Source organism: Sceloporus undulatus, chromosome 7 (genome assembly GCF_019175285.1).
Source record: "Sceloporus undulatus isolate JIND9_A2432 ecotype Alabama chromosome 7, SceUnd_v1.1, whole genome shotgun sequence".
NCBI classification, from domain to species: Eukaryota; Metazoa; Chordata; class Lepidosauria; order Squamata; family Phrynosomatidae; genus Sceloporus; species Sceloporus undulatus.
The window spans coordinates 1,482,642-1,501,221 of NC_056528.1; the positions used below are offsets into that span (position 1 = coordinate 1,482,642).

The 18,580-nt window shown below is 47.9% G+C and overlaps 1 protein-coding gene across 9 annotated transcripts in view; it reads right to left on the reverse strand.

The window, feature by feature from the left end:
• Positions 1 to 18,570, reverse strand: part of UBR4 (ubiquitin protein ligase E3 component n-recognin 4) — a 71,141-nt gene extending 52,571 nt beyond the window's left edge. For 6 of the 9 annotated variants that reach the window (XM_042477963.1, XM_042477959.1, XM_042477961.1 and 3 more), the window contains exons 1-32: positions 18,216 to 18,570; positions 15,783 to 15,880; positions 14,514 to 14,617; positions 13,992 to 14,121; positions 13,758 to 13,894; positions 13,572 to 13,674; positions 12,805 to 12,946; positions 12,485 to 12,609; positions 12,229 to 12,353; positions 11,675 to 11,734; positions 11,387 to 11,577; positions 11,023 to 11,122; positions 10,783 to 10,920; positions 10,110 to 10,224; positions 9,833 to 10,020; positions 9,283 to 9,442; positions 9,046 to 9,134; positions 8,713 to 8,882; positions 8,053 to 8,335; positions 7,531 to 7,663; positions 7,132 to 7,211; positions 6,439 to 6,567; positions 5,950 to 6,132; positions 5,657 to 5,779; positions 4,873 to 5,102; positions 4,640 to 4,764; positions 4,027 to 4,124; positions 2,879 to 3,036; positions 2,507 to 2,716; positions 2,305 to 2,406; positions 1,028 to 1,128; positions 87 to 285 (exon numbers count right to left, since the gene is read on the reverse strand). In XM_042477963.1, coding sequence (XP_042333897.1) covers positions 87 to 285; positions 1,028 to 1,128; positions 2,305 to 2,406; positions 2,507 to 2,716; positions 2,879 to 3,036; positions 4,027 to 4,124; positions 4,640 to 4,764; positions 4,873 to 5,102; positions 5,657 to 5,779; positions 5,950 to 6,132; positions 6,439 to 6,567; positions 7,132 to 7,211; positions 7,531 to 7,663; positions 8,053 to 8,335; positions 8,713 to 8,882; positions 9,046 to 9,134; positions 9,283 to 9,442; positions 9,833 to 10,020; positions 10,110 to 10,224; positions 10,783 to 10,920; positions 11,023 to 11,122; positions 11,387 to 11,577; positions 11,675 to 11,734; positions 12,229 to 12,353; positions 12,485 to 12,609; positions 12,805 to 12,946; positions 13,572 to 13,674; positions 13,758 to 13,894; positions 13,992 to 14,121; positions 14,514 to 14,617; positions 15,783 to 15,880; positions 18,216 to 18,388 — 4,502 coding nt within the window. In that variant the 5' untranslated portion in view covers positions 18,389 to 18,570. The remainder of the gene's footprint in view (positions 1 to 86; positions 286 to 1,027; positions 1,129 to 2,304; positions 2,407 to 2,506; positions 2,717 to 2,878; positions 3,037 to 4,026; positions 4,125 to 4,639; positions 4,765 to 4,872; positions 5,103 to 5,656; positions 5,780 to 5,949; positions 6,133 to 6,438; positions 6,568 to 7,131; positions 7,212 to 7,530; positions 7,664 to 8,052; positions 8,336 to 8,712; positions 8,883 to 9,045; positions 9,135 to 9,282; positions 9,443 to 9,832; positions 10,021 to 10,109; positions 10,225 to 10,782; positions 10,921 to 11,022; positions 11,123 to 11,386; positions 11,578 to 11,674; positions 11,735 to 12,228; positions 12,354 to 12,484; positions 12,610 to 12,804; positions 12,947 to 13,571; positions 13,675 to 13,757; positions 13,895 to 13,991; positions 14,122 to 14,513; positions 14,618 to 15,782; positions 15,881 to 18,215) is intronic. The other 3 variants (XM_042477962.1, XM_042477960.1, XM_042477964.1) reach the window with 3 other exon arrangements.
• Positions 18,571 to 18,580: the final 10 nt, after the last annotated feature.

The window sequence follows — 18,580 nt, forward strand, 5'->3', positions numbered from 1 at the left end:
GGCTGGAAGTGTCCACCAAGGAAGTCCTCAGCTGTGGCACTTTCCAGGCAACCTATTAATGCCCACAGACAGGGCAGCCTGCTTACCTGTTCTCCCGGACGATGTACGTGGTCAGCAGCTGCAGCAGCTGCCGGTTCTCCTGGACCACTTCCAACTGGTCGGACTCCTTCGGGGGCGAGGTGGTCATCCGGGTCAGCCAGGCCTGAAGGCGCACAGGCTCCACACATGCCAGCTGCGCCAGGGAGCCACACAGGCGTAAGAGGCTGGGGTTAGGGCTCTTCTCCGCTGAAGTGGTGAAGAAAGAAGAAGAAAAAGAGGAGGAAGATGGGACTGAGCAGCTAACTGCAAGGCAGGCAAACAACTAAGCAAATACATCTCAGGATTTGCTTTTACTTTGTAGAAGATGCCATCTTCAGTTAACTACAAGGAGAACTGGGGCTATTTAGAAGGGCAGAACATCAATTCATTAAGCAATGGAGAAGGACTGGGCAATCTTGTGGCCCTCCAGATGTGTCAGGACTGGGGCAACTCCCATCATCCCTCACCGCTGGCTGGGCTACTGGGAGTTGCAGTCCACCAACATCTAGAGGGTCACAGATTTTCCATCTCTCACATAAAGGGTCTTTTTCAAATGGCAAGAAGTTGTATCCAAGAAACTGAAGGCTGAAATGTCTCTGTGGCACACAGAAATATTTGCTTGGCTCTTTGGATCTGGGCCTCAAGGAAAGAAGTGGCAGGGAAGGAAACGTAATGGGAGAGATACTGATGAGAAATAGAAAAGCTGAGCATTTCTGAGCTGGAGAAAGAAGTTGTCAGCCTCTGACACTTGCAGCTAAAGAACCCAACAGCTGAAGGAAGGGAAAGTTTTCAAATCAAACTGGGCCCACACTGAAATAACTACATTCAAGAATCACAGTTGCCCTGCTGGCAGAGAAAATACAAACACTGAGCATAAAACAACATTATCAGCATCACCGATCAAAACCAGAGGCGCATGCTTGCAACGTTTAAAACCTGGGCCACTCACTCAGCTGGAAGAGCTTGGTGAAAAACTTCAGAACTCGGTTGCAGAACTTCGCGGAGAGATTTTCGTTGGCTGTGGCCATCATGATTTGGACCAGTTCCCCGCTAGTTGGAAAGAATGGTAAATAGGGAACATCAGAGCCAGTCCTACCATCAGGCAAAGCAAGGGAAAGCGATGGGGAGCAGGACACACATCTGGCCAACATCCCCCTACATCCGCCCGCTGTCCCCTGGTGTCATGCAGGACCTACCCACTGTCACACTAAAGGAAAGTTGAACTTTCCAACCCAGCTGGCTTCTGTATGTGGAGAGGGAATGCCCTTGCCTCAGGCAGCAAAATACCCTGGACTGACCTCATCTGGTCTCATCCCAAAAGACAAGGGTGGATGAAATGGGGAGCTTATTTTTCTCCATCACCTACTCTACCCTGACAGCAAAGGACAGTCTCAAGTTCTTAGTATTTCTATATCACCTCCCAGCCTACAAGGACCCCAAGGCGATGAACAGATATTTTATATTTATTTATTTATTTAAGGGATTTATATCCCATCTCTCTCCCAAAATGAGTCTTAAAAGCAACAGCAAGTCGAAAAACAATCCCAAAATACAATTTTAAAACAGCTAAAACAGAGCAATTTCAACCACTGAAGGACATGAGGAAGAATACAATTTTCGATGCTCACCAGAAGCTGAAAAGGATTATATTTTATTATTGTTATATTAGAATTATTATGACATTATATGTAAGGTGGCAGGGAATAGTGGGACTTATTTATATCATATTAATTTTACTGCAGTTGTACTGTTATCTTATTTGTGTATGGAATTTCTTTATTGTATTGTATTTTTATTGTGATTGTAAGCTGCCTCGATCCTACGGGAAGAGGTGGGATATCAATAAAAATTATTATTATTATTATTATTATTATTATTATTATTATTATTATTATTAATCCAGGTTGTTCCACCACCCATTTATCCATTTACCATCTTTCCAGCCCTATTTGCACTAGATTTTTCAAAGCAAGGGTATTTCTAGAACAGTGATGGTGAACCTTTTAGAGGCTGAGTGCCCAAACTGCAACCCAGAATCCACTTACTTATTGCAAAGTGCCATGTCCCTCTGGCTTTCTAGTGACAAACTCTGTGCTGGGATGACGGCACATGTGCCCACAGAGAGGGCTCTGAGTGCCACCTCTGGCACGCGTGCCACAGGTTCGCCATCACTGTTCTAGAATGATGAGAGGAGAGCTCTAAACATTATCAGAGGGAGAGGCTCACCTCTCAGAGAAAAACTCTTCCATGGACTTCCGGGCTTGAGGGCTTTCCAGCTGTTTCTCCAAATGCTGCAGGCATTCCTCCAAGATAGATTCGTCAAGACCACTGAGATAAATGTGGTAAAAAAATTCCCGGTGATGCAAGCTTTCCAAAGGACAGGTTACCTCTTCCTAGCCACGACTCGGATAAGACCAGTGGCGCCTACCTGTTTGGGTCAGAGTGATTGGCCAGGATGTTGTAACAGCCCATGATCAGTTTCTCATAGACGCGGGACAGAAACTCGTCCGATTCTGCCGGGCCCAGGATCCTCTCCAGGGAGTTGCTGCTGTTCTCTGCAACGCTTTCCGTGCTGCTCTCCAAGAGCAGAGGCAGCAGCGTGCGGATCACTTGCGGCGGGTTGAGTTCGTCCGACCAGCTGGAGAGAAAAGAGGGAGATAGCTGGAGCTCAGGGGCCTTGCTTGGCAGAACTGGAAGCCACCCTGAGTCCCCACCATGATAAAAAAGCAACAGCAGGCAGTCAGATGCCTGAATGTAAAGAAGAAGGAGGATTCAATGCAATTTGTGTACTAATACTTACACAATGAGGTCCCCGGTGAGCCGGACCAAGGAGAGGAGGGTGCGCTTCAGGGAGGCAGCCAGAGGAAGGCTCTGGCTGCAGAGAGTGCCAAGGTGGGCAGCCTGCACTGCGCCAATGTAGCTCTCCGCCGGGATTGTGTCGTTCGCAAAAGCGTTGCGCTGCGGGAAAATCAGCAAAGGAGGGTGGTTTGGAGGGGCAGAGGAAAGGAGAGGAAAATGCCCTACTAGCTTTAAAGCACCAAACTCTGGCCTTCCAGGTCTTTTGGACTTCAGATCCTAGAATCCCAGACCATTGGCCAAGACACCTGAGGCTTATGGCAGCTGTAGTCCAAAAAAAACACCTGGAGGACTAGACATTGGGAATCACTGGTTTAAAGCATTACTGTACTACTGCTCACGATGTATGTATTTATATCCCAGCTTTCTCCCAATATAGGGACTCAAGGCAACGGACAAGTATAAAACAATACACTGAAAAACCAATACAATATATTAAAATGCATAAAGCATGAGTAGTAGTATTTTAATATTTTGTATTGTTTTTACAGTTTACATTGTATTGGTTTATACTTATTCGTCGCCTTGAGTCCCTATATTGGGACAAAGGCACAATATAAGTAAATAAAATAGTAATAATTAAAAATAAGATAGAAACGACATATGGCACAACTACAACATGCTGTTGTGTATAACAACATAACCCAAGTATGAATAAGCCAGACTCCCCCAACCGGCAACCTCCAGATGTGACTGGACTACAAACCTCATAATCCCTAGCCAGAAGTCATTTGAGATGGGAGTTGCAATCCAACCGCCTTTGGAAGGACACAAAGTCTGGGTGAAAGCCATTTTGCATGGATTCAACTTTTCAGCAACCCAAAGGAAGAAGAAAGCCTGCCCTCTTATGGAGGAAAGAGAGGCAAACCAAAGCAGCGGCTCAGCCAGACTTTGTATCCCAAAAGAGAGTGCAGAGAGGAATGAGCATGAGAGAGAGCTCCCAAATCCCTCTTGCAACCATCTGGTCCCACTCTTGGGTAAAAGGCGGCATATAAATTAAGTCAGTGATCGAATGATTTGGTTGCACTGCCTTTCTAGTGAGTACTTTGCTACTGTGGCCAAACGGCCATAATTCAAAAAACCCAAACTCACCCAGGAGCCGATGTTTGGGAATTCGTTGGTATGGATGTTATTCCACGACTCACACAAAGCCTGCACAACTGAAGGCAAGTTCTGGACAAGAGCTGGCCCTGGCAAGAGGAAGGGGAGAAGATACCCATCTATATCTCTCTGCATAAAATCAGAGAGGCTTGAAATTCAACTGGCCCACACTTCTCTCTAGCCCTGATGTGGATGCATGGAATTGCCATACCCACTGCCAAACCATTCATCCATCTAGATCTGTTTCCTCTGGCTGGCAGTCACTTGTCAGAGTTTTTAGGGTCAAGACCCTTCTTAACCCTTCACTTGGCACTCCTTCCAAGCAGAGATGCCAAAGACTACCTCCAGGACGTTTTCTTACCAATAAATCATCCATCTTTCACACATCTCCAATTTAATCTCCACAGAAACCCCCCTCCCACATGGTCTGAGAAACCTGACCGAAAGCAATAAGGCTAAGAACAAGAAGAACAAGAATAGTCTGAGGGAAACAACAGATTTTAAAAACCCAGTAAAAAGAGCATATAAACCCAATACTTATCAAAAGTGTGAAACCAACCACGGCAGTGAAGCAAACCCAAGGGAGAGGGAGAAAGAGGCTTACCCAGAGTGTTGGCTTTGCATCGGCCAGAACCAATGGCCAGGACTGCGGCGAAGCCGTGTAACTTCCCTTCCGTCGGCTTGTTCTCCGCGGAGCCTTCCTCCGAGAGGCTCTGCAGCAAGTAAGACCTGCGTCAGAAACAGAGAGACGGACTCATTCGGGGCCACCACCTAAGAGCTCCCCATCCGAAACATCAGTGCAGACACCAATTGAGGCGACAGCCTTGGGCTCCTCACCTGGTGAAGGTGGCATAGGTGTCAATCAACTGCAAGGTGGCCGGCAGCAAGTTCTTGGTGATCTCAGATGATTTATGTGGGTCAGTCTCTGCGGCAAGTTTGGAGAAGTGTTCGTCCAGGGAGACTTGGACTTTGGAAATGGCGGCATCCAAGGTGTAGATGGACTGCAAGCTGGGGACCTCATGGAGCTGCAAGATGGTGGTGCAGTCAATGCCGCAGAAAGAGGAGATCTTTGAAGGGAATGCCAGGGGTTACTTCTTGATCACCTGAGACTCTCTCAAACTCCCCCCTAGAAGCTCAAGGAAACTTAGATTGCATCTGCACTGCAGAAATAATGCCGTTTGACACCATTTTAACTGTCCACCACCCTCTAAGTCCATTCCACTGTCAAGCAGCTCTTACAGTAAAAAAGGCTTTTGCTAATGCACAGTTTTTGTGTTCATCCTCAAAAACAGCTCTGTGTGAAAGGCTGGTTTGAGACAAGGCCATTGGCCCCAAAGGAGCCAAATGATCCTCAGCCACCGAGACAGGATTTGCTCCTGGATACATCCAGATCTTAGTTTACAACAATTTGATTCACAATCTTGACTCCCGCTCTGGAATCCTATCACTAAAGAGTATAAGAAACAGCTTAAATCAGCGGTTCCCAAACTTTGGACTTCAGCTCATTGAATTGCTGAGAGTTTGGCCAGGCTGGTTGGGATACCTGGGACCTGAGGTCCAAATACCTTGGCGGGCCAAAGTTTGGGAAACACTGGCTTAAATTCAATGTCCATGTACACACCTGCCTAGCAAAGTACTCCTCTGCAATCTCCACATCGTATTTCACGGAGCTGCATTTGGCGGAGGTCAGCTCGACAAGTGATGCGGCGTGCTCCGACTTCATGCCCTGTTTGGTGAGGTGATCCTAAGGCAGGGACAAGAGAGGCCCAATATGCTACGTGTGAGAGAACTATAATGTCTGTAATGCTAAAAGTGCAATTTCAAAAGACAGGTAGGAAATCATTGGTGTAGGCCAGGGCATTCCTGCCAAGCCTGGCCTCTGAGTTGCCAGACAAGTGCAGTGCTTTGTCATACCTTAATCCAGGTGACATAAGAGGGGATGCGCAGGCGGGAAGACCATCGCAAAGTGTGCAGGATGTCACACTCGCTCATCTCGGGGCTGTTCATGGCCAGCTGGTTCATGTACTTCTTGGAGGGTGGCAAAATGCCCAGGATCCTCCAGAGGATCAAGAAATAGTACTGAAGGGCACAGGCCTCCTGAGCACAGCGGAAGCAAAGGCAGAGAAACATGGCTTTATTGACTCCACTGGGTCGCATAGCCTTGCATATACAAACCTAACAATACAAGCCATTAGAATGCCTTGCCTGGGAACTGAGTACATCAGGGCTCTGGCATCTTTACACATCTGCTCCCAGGACTCAGGTCTGGAATAAGCCCCAAACACCAACAACTCAGCAGCACAAATCTGTGGCTGAACATTGCAATCCCTAACTCCCAAAGTGAAGTCCATTTTATCTGAGTAAACTAGCCATAGGATATAAGATGCAGGGAGGTGCCCTTACCAACGCAGTAACGTTTTTGTTCTCCTTCCTGCGGAGAGTGTCAAACTGGGAGCCGGCAGCCAGCAGGGAAGTGAGGGCCGAGTACAGGTCATCGTATTTGGCAGATTTGGAGAACAAGACCTCACACACCTGGAAGAGAGGGAGAAAAGGCCTTAGTTGCTTGTCCACCGTTTGCTCCACCCAGTGCTCCAGGGACATCCCTTAACTCTCCATTGAGATAACTTTGTTCCCATATCTCTACAGCTCTTTCCCCCAGCCATGACTAAGCTGTGGGAGAGAAAGATTTAAAACTGGATTTTAAAAAGTTGCTAAGGCTGCATCACTAAGAGCTCAAGCTCTGCATTTGCTGAACAAACAGGATCCAAAAGATCTTTGGTAAGGTTAACCATTCCTTTTTAAAATGCCATTCATACCATTTAAATAGACCGCAGCTATCTAAATGGTCAGCAGAGGAATACTACTTGTCCTCATCCAGAAAGCTTCTTCCAATGTACGAAAGCCCACCTCTGACATCAGTGGTGCCAAACCTTTCCTCATCAGATGTTACTGAACATCAGCTCCCAAAAGAGCAAGGGATCCTGGTGTCTGGCTAGTGCTCAGGGATTCTAGGAGTTGTAGTCCAACAATGTTAGGGGTTCAAACTTTGGGGGCCTCTTTTTAACATTATCAGGAAAAGAAGGGAGCCTTACGTACCGTGTTATCCAGGCGGTTCAGGTCATCTTCTGATGCTTCAGGTGACAGAATGCAGTAGAACCTGGGCTGGTGGGCTGCATCTGGAAAGAAAGGGAGGCATTTGGAAGACGGGAGACCAAATTTAAATGCTTCCAAAAAACAGAACATATCAATGATCCTTACAACCACCTCATAAATTAGATAAGTATTATTCCCAGTATGGGAAGGTTAGGGTGAAGGGTGAATCTCAAGCTAAATCTCTTGGCTCAGGCTACTCAGTGGTTCATCTCTGAGGATTCATTACCTAAGAAAACCTTATGAAATTCATAGGGTTGCCATAAGTGAACAAGTGACTTGATGGCACATACATATGTGTGTGTTTGTTCTTAATGCCAGTGACTCTAATGGACCCTCTAGTACCTGAGGAGCTGTGTTTGGTCCAGTTTTCTTCCACTTCCTTGAAACCGTGGTAGAGTGGGGATGCAGTTCGCCGGCCACCATCTTGGGATCCACTTGACCAAACAATCGGTGGAGTTAGGAGGTTGTACTGCACCTAAGGGCCAGGAACATATGTAAAGAAGATGGAAGGAAGTTGCAAAGACAAGGTGAGTGACTGGTGACTGGACAGCAATAGCAAGTACATTTCTATACCGCTTATCAGGGCACTTAAGCACTCACTAAGCAGTTTACAAAGTGTAAACTAATTGCCCCCAACAATCTGGGTATTCATTTTAGCAAGCCTGAGTCAAGCTTGAGCCCCCTGTCTGGGATTCAACTCGCAACCTTATGGTTTGTGAGTGAACGGCTGCACTACAGGCATTTAACCACCGTGCCACCAGGACACTTGCTATCCTCAGAGGGAGATATTTGGAGAGCCACAGGGTCTTCACCCCTGCTGTATACCCCATTCAGTAATGGAAAATACAGACACGCACACCATACCTGTTCAAACAAATACACAGGGGCCTTCGAATACTGGTGAAGCAAATAGTCAAAGACCAAGAGAAGGCGGGCGAGGAGGAGAGGGACACAGCGGAGCTGGGAGTCCAGGTTAGCTGTGAGCTCCAGGATGGTCTGGATGCAGAGAGTCAGAATAGAGCGCCGGCCTTTGTCTGAAAAGCTGTGGAAGATCAGCAGAAGCAACTGCAGGTGCTCCACATTCAAGTCCTCGGCGTCACCAGGCAAAGTCCCCTGCAGGGCACTTTGCTTCAGGGTCCCCACGAACCTGACAGTGAAGTGAGACAAAGATTTAGGCAAGGCCAGGTATCCAAGACAGTTCATTTGATTTGACCAATTGATTACCTAGACAACTGCATCACTGCTCTTCCATCCAAGAGCCCAAAGTGATACATGGCTTCCATAAAAGCACACACTTAAACATACAACTGTAAAATTATCTAATTTATCTATTTAAGTGGGACCACCTAGCCTTCATTTATGACCAGCCCAGATCTTCAGGGCAGTCCAGGGGCCAAAAGGCTTTTCTGAGGATGCATGTGTGAGACAAAAAGCACAGAGGAGAAAACCAGTCCATCCATTTTTACTGAAACCATGTCACTTTAGGGGTCTGCCATGCAAACAAGGGCCCTGTCCCTTTCTCACCTTTCCCAAACTTTAAGGCATTCAGGCACATCAGGGTCCCCCTGGGTGCTGGCTTTATGCTGCCAGATGAGGAGAAGCCGAGAGAGAACGGAGAGGCTCTGGGGATGGATGTAGAGAGGCCAGGGTCCTTCCGAGAAAGGAGCCACTCCCAGCTGCTGCAGGAGAGTGTTCTGGAAAGAGAAAAGAGAGGCACAAGTTAAACAGAATAATGATTACAAGTAAAGTGCCTTGACATAATTTGGTGGCAGCGGTGGGATGAAAAGGCCAAAGGTGCTGTCACTGAAGAAACTTAAGTAAACAACAACAAAGGCATGGAAACAACCAGGCACTCACCTGTAAGGTAGGAGACTGGAGGTCAGACGTCACTAAAGAGTGGTTGAAGTGATACAAGGCAGCTGCAAATTCCTCCTCCTCTGCCGTTCCTGTGACACAACCGAAAGAGGATTAGGCCCACATCTAAGCACCCAGCAGAACAGACCCAATACAGTAAGCTTCGTAGACATTTGGGTCTCTTTCTAGCACTCTATCTATAACCCTTCAGAACTGAGAGGTGGGCTTTTGCTTCCTGACCTTTGAGTCCATCCTTGTCCACTTCTTTGATGATGCTGGCCAGTGTGGCCATGTGCTGCTCCGACAAGGAGACGCTCAAATAGTTGCGGATGAAGTTATTCCTCGAGTCCAACATGGAGGAAGTCACAAAGTTCAGGATATTGGAAGCCAGGTTTAAGAACTAAAAATCCAATAGAGAAGAGTATAACTGTATTAGTAATATTAAAAAGAAAAACAAATCAACAAGGAGGAAGACCATAATCTCTGTTTACTTGGAGGGCTGCATAAGCCTGAATCCACACATGTTCCTCAGCGTGCAAAATAGGTATACTTTTTTGCTGCTCCCTCCACTAACATTAAGAGCCACCTTCTAGAACCCTAAAGACAAGCAACTGCTGTTAGAGGTCTGTAATGAAACCCAGGACTAGCACAGAACAGGAGCCCTAAGACTCTACATTGTTTGTGGTGCAACACACCAACACTGCTATCACCAACACAACACTGGAGATTAACTGAGGTTCATTTTGATCAAACCAACCAACCAACGAGAAGAAAACCACATTTCACCCACCAATTCGGGGTCTTTGCGACTGGCCAGGATGTTCCCATTTTCCCCTGCCGCCTGCTTGTTGGGGCTTTTGACTCTGGGTGAGCTTTCCAAGGGAGGAGGCGGTGGAGGCGGCGGAGGTGCCACCTTCTCTTTGCTGGGAGAGATGGTCTCCTCAAACCACTGGCCCAGGATGGGCTCGCTGTCGTCATCTGGAAAAGGGAGGAAACCAAAAGTTTAAAGGATGGCGCTCAGACGCATGAGGTCTGTGCCAAGGTTTCAGAGATGACGGGTCACCCACCCTGGCTGCTGTCTTCGGTGCTGCTGAAATCATCTTCATAGTAAGTGTTTGAATCTGTGGAGGCGCTCACATCACTGCTCACCGAACCCTTCCGCTGACGCTGCAGGACGCAAGCCTAAAAGGAACAAAATGAAGTTTCTAGGTTGTAAGGCTGTGAAAATAGGTTTGAAAACTTATATGACAACTGCCCAACTGAGTTGTACAATGTCTGAGAAGACTTCTGGGGCCAAAGCAGAGCCGAGATTTTGCAGCCTTTCACAAGAAGCGTGAGTAAACAAAACCAGTGCTGAGATTTGTACACTTTGCACAATCTGCAAGTGTTAACTGGATTATGGAACTTGGCTTCTCAAAGAGAAGCAACTCACAAAGACTATTCCTTAAGTGCAGGGACTCACTGCGCTGCTCCATTATGGGAAGTCACAAGGCACTGAGCTACTGACTCACACTGCAGTGGATGAATGATATCCTCACCCTGTTCAAGCACTCCGCTCCAGAGTTGCCCAACCCCTGAAGAAGCACTGCATCATCTCTGAACGATGTTTCACTTAGTCACTACAACTAACCACCTTCCCTAAGGCTAATCCTCCTCAGGAGAGCCATCAATTCCACTTTGTAAAGATGTGTTACACCAGCAGCCATCAGTGAACATGGAAACCCTGCTACTACCACTCACCTTGCGGTAAGAAGTGGACAACAATGTGAGCAGCAGGTTTGTGAGAGGCACGGACTCAATCAGGCGCTGGATCCGCTGGATGGAGGTGCTCTGGGCCATGATATTCAGCACAGCTGGGGGGCCATCAGTCTCCCATCCCTGCAAGGTGAAAGCAGTTGGTTCTGGGTTTTGTGAAGCTGTTGTTTTTGAAAAAGAAACAACTAGACATTAAAGGACCCAGCCACATTCCCCCACACCCACCTTGTGAAGTGCTTCTACTTGAAGGTCTTGAAAGAGTGAGGTGAGAAGCTTTATGGCATGGTTTGCCAGTACCACCGATAATACCCCAAAGCCCTGATGCCTAGAAAAAAACACAGAGAGGGGTTTAAAGTGTAAAATGCTCTATTGACATAGACACTATTGACTTGGACAGAAAGCTAAATCACTTCTCGACAGAAAGCAAACAAAAGCCATGTCTTTATTTTATGCTGTCTCTTGCTGCCCAAATACAAATTACAATTATGTTGAGAGTTAAAATGCAGCCTCACTGGGAGAGTCAGACCTTGCCTAGCTATGTGACATTTCTTCCTGCTTGTTTCTGTTAACAGACATCTTTTGAACTTACCCCTTCCCAGGCCCCAGCTTAGGAGATCCCACTCCCTCTTTCGACCGAGCGATGATATCCCGGACCCGGAGTGCAGCCAGGGGGTCTTTCTCCTTCCCTTTATCTGCCAGGGCTGTGGGGCTCAGGTTCAGGATGAGGAACAAGCTGTTCAGCAGACACCAGGCCCCCAGCAGCTGGAAGTTCTGGTAGTGCTAAGAGGGAAAACACAAAACACAGCGCTGATTCCAGCTGCCCAGATGGCAGACTTAAATGCAAGGAAGGATTTCTTGGAGGGCTAGTCACTCTTACCTCCCCACCCGCACGGCGGGAGTTGCTAATGGCCTGGCCGATCATATCATAGATTTCAAGCTGTCAATGGAAACAGAAAGGAAGAACCTTTCAGAAGGAAAAGCACCTCTGCCCCACCAAATTTACATACATAAAGTGTGGTGCCATGGCTAGAGCAAAGCTAGGAAACATGTGTCTGCCCAGATACGGATGAACAATGACTCTCATCAACCCTCAACATTAGTCAGGGCAACTGGGGCAGACAGGACATTATCCAGAGGGCTCTCAGTTCTGGATTACGAAGGTCGGATACAGTCTTGGAAAATCCTGATTCAAATCCTTCCACTGAGCTATGAAACTCAGTGTGCGACACTACCAATGGTGCTCTCTTTCCTGGCCTGGCCTATCTCATGGGATTGTAGAGGAGCAATGTTTACAGTGCTTTTGAACTCAATGGAGAAAAGGCACAATAAAAATAAATATAAACACACACACAAAGAGAAAGAGAGAGAAAGAGAGAGCAAGTTCTGAGCTGCAAATTTGGCCAGAGAAGATGCTCCATCCAGCCAACTTACACATTTCTGGACAATGGTGGCTGCATCATTCTCATAGTCTTCTTCTTTTGAGCTCGTGGACCCAGTGCGGACTTGCTGGGTGGTGCCCACATGCAGGATAGCCATGCAAGTTGCCACGCTCACCCCTGAGAGAAGGAAGGGCACCGTCATCAGACAGAGTAAGAACAAGCTCTACCTGAGAAAGCTCTACACCGTGACAGCTACCTATCATGTCTGCGCATGGATTTGTGGCACGCTTGCCCAAATGAGTCCTCACCTGCATAGAGGCAGCTGAGGGCCAGAACCGTGACATCCTGTAGCCTTGTGGGGGTGAGAGGCTCCAAGACAGGCAAGGAGAGAGTGTCCAGGGCCATGGTCACATCAATGACGAGGGAATGGAACCTGCAGTCGAAAAGACAACCTTAGCAAGAGATTCACCATGCGCAGGAGATCATGTTGTTTCTGACATTGACAACTCTAAAGGGATCAGATCATAGCTTGGAACAGTTACTCATTTGGACCGGAGGCATCAGCTAGGGACGTTATGGGAATAAGAACTGGGTAGATTTATGGAAAGGTAGAATACTTCTCTCTCACCCGTTACGGACAGCAGTGGCATCGGCGACCGTGGCCGGCATGATGAAAAAGGAATTGGCAGACACGGCATCCTGGAAGCGGTTGATGTAGCGCAGGAAATAGGGGAGATTCAGACAGACCCGCAGCAGCTTCTCAGAGCCACCTATGAAAGGAAAGTTGTGGAAAATGTGAGGAAGGAAGGAAGGAAGGAAAGAAAGAAAGAAAGAAAGAAAGAAAGACCTAGCTGAATCAAACACAAATGGCTTGGGCTATCTTAAAATTAGTAATCCATGGTATCTCTTTACACTTCAGAATCTTGTCTAGTTCCTTCATAGCTGCCCTTCCACATTCTCATCTTCTTCTGATTCCTTGATTGTAGTCTATTTCAATGTCTTCGTTGTCTGCTTTAAAGTCGAGTAAAACATCTGTGGCCATTACTTTTTCCCCCTTCACCTTCACCTGCAAACTTGCCTTTGCACTTCCTTCCTTGACCTTCTTCAATACTTCGTTTTCCAAATCTTTTCTATCTTATGCTAGTAGTATGGTGTGGTAGCCTGAGTACATGTTATGCATCAAGACAATAAAAATTGGTGCATCTCTGTTTCTTTAAGAGCCCCCCAGCAACTGGCATTCAGCCGCATACAGCCTATCCCCATAGGTATATTATAGGAACAGGACCAATTTCAGCTGCAATGATCCCAACTCGAACTATTTTTTCTTTCCTTTGTTAAAAACATCACTCCTTTTCATTATAAGTCATAAGATGGAGGAAAAAACCTCCTTCCTACCAAGTTCCTGCAAGCTGGCTACATTCTGAGCAATGAATATGCTCTTGGTCTTGGCTGCAGAGGCCTGGTCTGTGGACGTCTGATCGTCGCTTTCGCCTTCCCCCTAAAAACAGAAATGGGCATTACTTACTATGAGCCACTGTGGAACTCAGGTCCTTTGCCAATCTAAATGCTGGCTTTACTCACCTGGGTCTGTGGCACCATGGAGGATGCTGCCACTCGAGGGTTGAAGACGGACGTCAGCTGGTTGAGGAAGTTCATCTGCACTTCCTTCTGTCGCAGTTCGGGGCTGACGGGAGAAGCCAGTTCTTTCTGGTCCTCCACTGGAAAAGAAAAAGGGGTAGCACACAGTCACCCCCAGAAATGGGGCAAGGAAAGGGCACCCTGTTTGTGTTCCTGGGGTGGAAGACTAGTACGCACCATCAGAGAGAGTCTTCACTGTTTGGGGCAGCTTGGCCGACTTCATCATCGCCGTGAAGGTAATGATTTCGGTTCTGTCCAGACGGCTGCAGCCGGTGCAGAGGCCCTTGATCAGCAGAATCAGGTGCTTCTATACATAGCAAGGAAAATGTCAACATTCCTTAACTGGGATATCACTATTTATCATAGGCTGCACCCACAGTGCAGAAATAATCTGAGTTGACACCGCTTTATGTGTCGTGGCTCATTGCTGTGGAATTCTGGGAACTGTAGTCCATTGTGGCACCAGAGCAGAGCCATCCAGTCCAACCTCCTGACATACAGGAATGCAAAACCAAAGCACCCCTAAAAGATACCCATCCACAACGTTCTGCCAAACTGTCAAACGCTTCTTACAACAAAGCAGTTCTTCCTAATATTTAGGTGTTTGCATGTCTTGCTGCCCACAAGACATGCAAAGCTCAACACCAATGTTTGTCCCTGCGGCATGCACATAATGGGAAGGATGCCGCCGCCGCTCACCTGCGAAACGGCGCACGCTTCGTCTGGGTTCTCCAAGCGCAGGAGGGAGAATTCAATCAGGACTTTGCAGGCGGCTGCCACGGATTGCAGCTGGTTCCTAGGCACTGGGAAAGCCAAGGAGATCAAGTATCACAAGGAGGCTCAGAAAAAAGGAAGCCAAGTATTTTTAAAGGATGCCGTCAGCCCTTCTCTATCTTCATTGCGTTGCACAGACTGCCTTTGCCTAGACTTTTGCTTTGAAATTGCTCCGTCACTGGTGCTTTGTGACAGGATTTTAGGCCAGAGATGGTCATAGCAATAAAATAACAATAATAATAAGTACAGCCCATAGCCAGAATGTGGTCCCTGTGCCTCACTTTTGTGGCTTCTGAAACCCCCAGACATTACTATTTTGTTTTTAAAGGCATGCTTATTGGGCAATCTTTATTTACCCCAAACCTATGCACAAAGCCTCCCAAATACCTCACCCCACAAGCATCCTAGAACCCTAATCTGCACCCCAATACTTCAATTTTCCTCTGCAGCCCCTCTCAAAACACCCGTTGCCCTTTTGAGAGGGACCACAAAGACAAACGGAGACATTACAGCTTGTTCAGGGGGGAATAACTGGCATCTGCCCTCCTTCCCCCCATAGTTTCCCACCTTTGCTTTAAATAAATTCGCCCCTTTTCCATCCCAATGTTTTGTGCCATGCATCTGTCAACTCTAAATTCACTTCTGGTTGTGCACTTTGGTTTCTCTTTTCCTCTCTGACACAGTGAGCCCTCAGTATCCAGTGGAGTTTGGTTCCAGGGCACTCCCTTGGAAGCCAAAATCTGTGGCACTCAAGTCCCAATAAATACAACGGCATACTAAAGCGGGATCCCTTATATCAAATGGAAGAAGCAAGGTTTGCTATTGGGTTTTGGGATGGTTGAATCCATGGACCCAGAGGGTCAACTGTATCTGCCTTACTGTGGTCTTCCCTGAACCTAGCATCCTCCAGATGCCCAGGAGTACAGCCCCTATTAGAATCATAGAATCATAGAGTTGGAAGAGACCCCAAGGGCCATCCAGTCCAACCCCATCCTGCCATGCAGGAAATCCACAATCAAAGCATCCCCAACAGATGGCCATCCAGCCTCTGCTTAAAGACCTCTAAGGTAGTAAATTGCAGTCCAATGCCCCTGGAAAATGCCCAGTTGAGAAAAGGTATTGCATGGCAACCGCTTTGACAAAAGGACCGCTTTGACCAAAGATCACACTGCCCATACCCAGCCCAACACTCACCCAGTCCACACACGGTTGTGATGTAGTGCGTCGCCAGCGCCACAAAAGACGAGTAGAAAGGTTCATATTGCTTGTCGTGGTGTAGGATTTCGGATTCACTAAATGAAAGAACGGGGCAAGAGAGAGAGAAGTTAGCAGTCCTTTGCGACCGAATGGCACTTTGATCACAAAAAGCAGAGACAGGGCTGGGTTTCCCAGACAGCTTCTAGACAGTCTAAAATCAATCAGCAAGCTCTCGGCTTTGCAAAAGAAACACAATGCTATTCTAGATTTATACAGCTGAAATGGAAGGAAGTATGAGTCAAAGGGTCAATGTAAGTACAGTATTTTAACACACACACACACATATGGGCCCAAACAGACAGGCCAAAATAAAGCTGCTTTGGGTCAATTTGGAGGTATGCTGTTTAAATGGTGCATGCGTCCTAAGAGTCTGGAAGCCACGCCAAAGCTATGCTATCCTAAGGACTAGAGTGCAACTTTGGTGCAGCTTCTGGCCTTTTAAGATGTGTGTGTCACTTAAACAGCATACCTCCAAAGTGACTCGAAGCAGCTTTATTTTGGCCTGTCTGTTCGGGCCCATATATAATGGCAAGAGCATAATCTGCCCTGGAAGCACTGACCCCCTTCTACTCTCTCATCCATCCAGTCTTTGGCATGTGCACTAATAGTTATGTCTGCTGGAATATGGTAAGTTACACCACGTTTTTACCTGAGAGGACACCTCTCTTGGAATCTCTAGGGTCAACATCCGACAGACACTGGCCATAGAGTTGCCCTGGAGGAGCTACAAAGGCCTAGCAGTGTCCTCTCTAGGAATCTCTAGGTCCTTCAGCGCAACCTTTAGTTAAAATTGACCACAGAGTTGCACTGGAGGACCTAGATATCCCTAGAGAGAACATATTAATCCAATCCGCAAATACGGAGGAATGAGTGTATATATTTCAGTATACAGATCTATTCCCAAACAGCTCTGCAAAAGGCGCCATCCCTGAAACCCAAAGGAGCAATGCTTCCGAGGGACATCTTTCCCAGTAGATGCTGGAGCCTGTTTTTCTAGAGGGTTTGTGTTGTTTTAATCCTGTCCAGAGTTTGCCAGAGCTTTGGGCGCATGAACATTCATTATTCCCTACAGCCAAACACAGGACACAGACACAGAGACACGGCTATACAACTGGCGAGCGTTTGTGCAACTCTGCAAAAGGGAGGATTCGAAGCAGACAGTGGCACAATAGCGGCGGATAAAGACCATGGCATCTGGAAAGGAGTATATATCAATGTGTATATGTTAAGAAGAGGGAGACTCAACCTGGACCATGGCAAGCCTTATGGACCTCAAATAAGAGGCGCTCCTTATAAGAAGAAGCCAGGAACAAGAAGCTTTTCGTCCCTCAGCTAAAGGGCATCCCTTGTAAGAAGGGACGCTTTTCGTCCCAAATAAAGGCCAAACTTTCCAGACCTCCAATAACAGCCGTCCCTGAACATACCTGCCAGCCCTATAAAGGAGAAGCATTTCAACCGTGAGATAAAAGGCATCCTTTATAGGGAGAGACACTTGCCAACCCTAGAAAAGGCAGGCTTCCTGAGCCTCAAGGAAAGGACATCCCTGCTAAGAAGGGACAAGCTTTCTGGCCCTCAGGCAAGAGACATCCCTCAGAGCGAGGGACACTTGGGGGCCCTGCAAAGGATGAGCTTTTCCATTCTCAGATTGGGAACATCCTTTATTATAAGGGACAGCCACCAACCTGGTAAGGGACCCAGTTTTTGGTCTATGAAATAAGGGGCCAAGCCTTAGGCCAAGGGACGCCCCACCAGCCCTATAAAGGAGCAGCTTCCCAGCCTTAGAATAAGTGACACCTTCCAGCCCTAGAAGTGGCAACCACTTCAACCCTCAGAGAAGGGCCATCCCTGGAGCACTTCCAGCCCTTTGGAGGGACAGGCTTTGGGGCTCCCAATGAAGGGCCATTCCTTAGATTGCAGTGATGCCCAATCTTTGGCCTTCCAGCTGCTTTGGACTTCAGTTCCCAGAAGCCTCAGCCATGTTGGCCAACAGAGTGGGATTCTGGGAGATGAAGTCCACATAAACCCCTTAAAGGGCACAGTTTTGGGGACCAATCGGGGCACTTTCTAGTTCAGGGACACCTTAGAGCCCTTTCCAACCCTCAGAGAAAGGCCATCCCTGGAACACTTCCAGCCCTTTGGAGGGACAGGCTTCGGGGGCTCTGAATCAAGGGATTACAGTCTTTGTTGGACTCCAACTCCCAGAATCCTCAGCCTTGTTGGCCAATGGAGTGGGATACTGGGAGCTGTAGTCCAAGAGGGAGAAGCTTCCCAGCCTTGGAAGGAAGGGACCCTTCCCCAAATCTGCAGCGCGAGGGGCGTGGCCAGCCGAGGCCCCTCCCCTCCGGGCCAAGCCCCGCCCACCCCGCCTACCTCTCGATGACGGAGGCCAGCAGCTGAGGCAGCTCCCGCATCTCGAAGGCCGAGTACGAGGCGGACAGCAGCGGGCGCACAGCCACCTCCCATAAAGGATCCCGCTCCGGTGAAGCCGAGGCGGCTGGAGGGGAGGAAGAACCGCCGCCGCTGGTTCCTCCGGAGGCCGCCATTTTGGACCCGTTCGCCGCCTCTGCCTCGCTTTCTCCCTTCCCTCAGGCGCCCAGCAGCGTTTGGAGCCTCCGAGTCCGAGAAACGGGGCACTTCCGGGTTGAAGGCGGAAGTGACGTCGCAGCCCTAACTCCTCCTCAGGCACAATGTTTCTTTCTGCCATAGAGATAGGGTTTCAAGGCGTTTTAAAGACA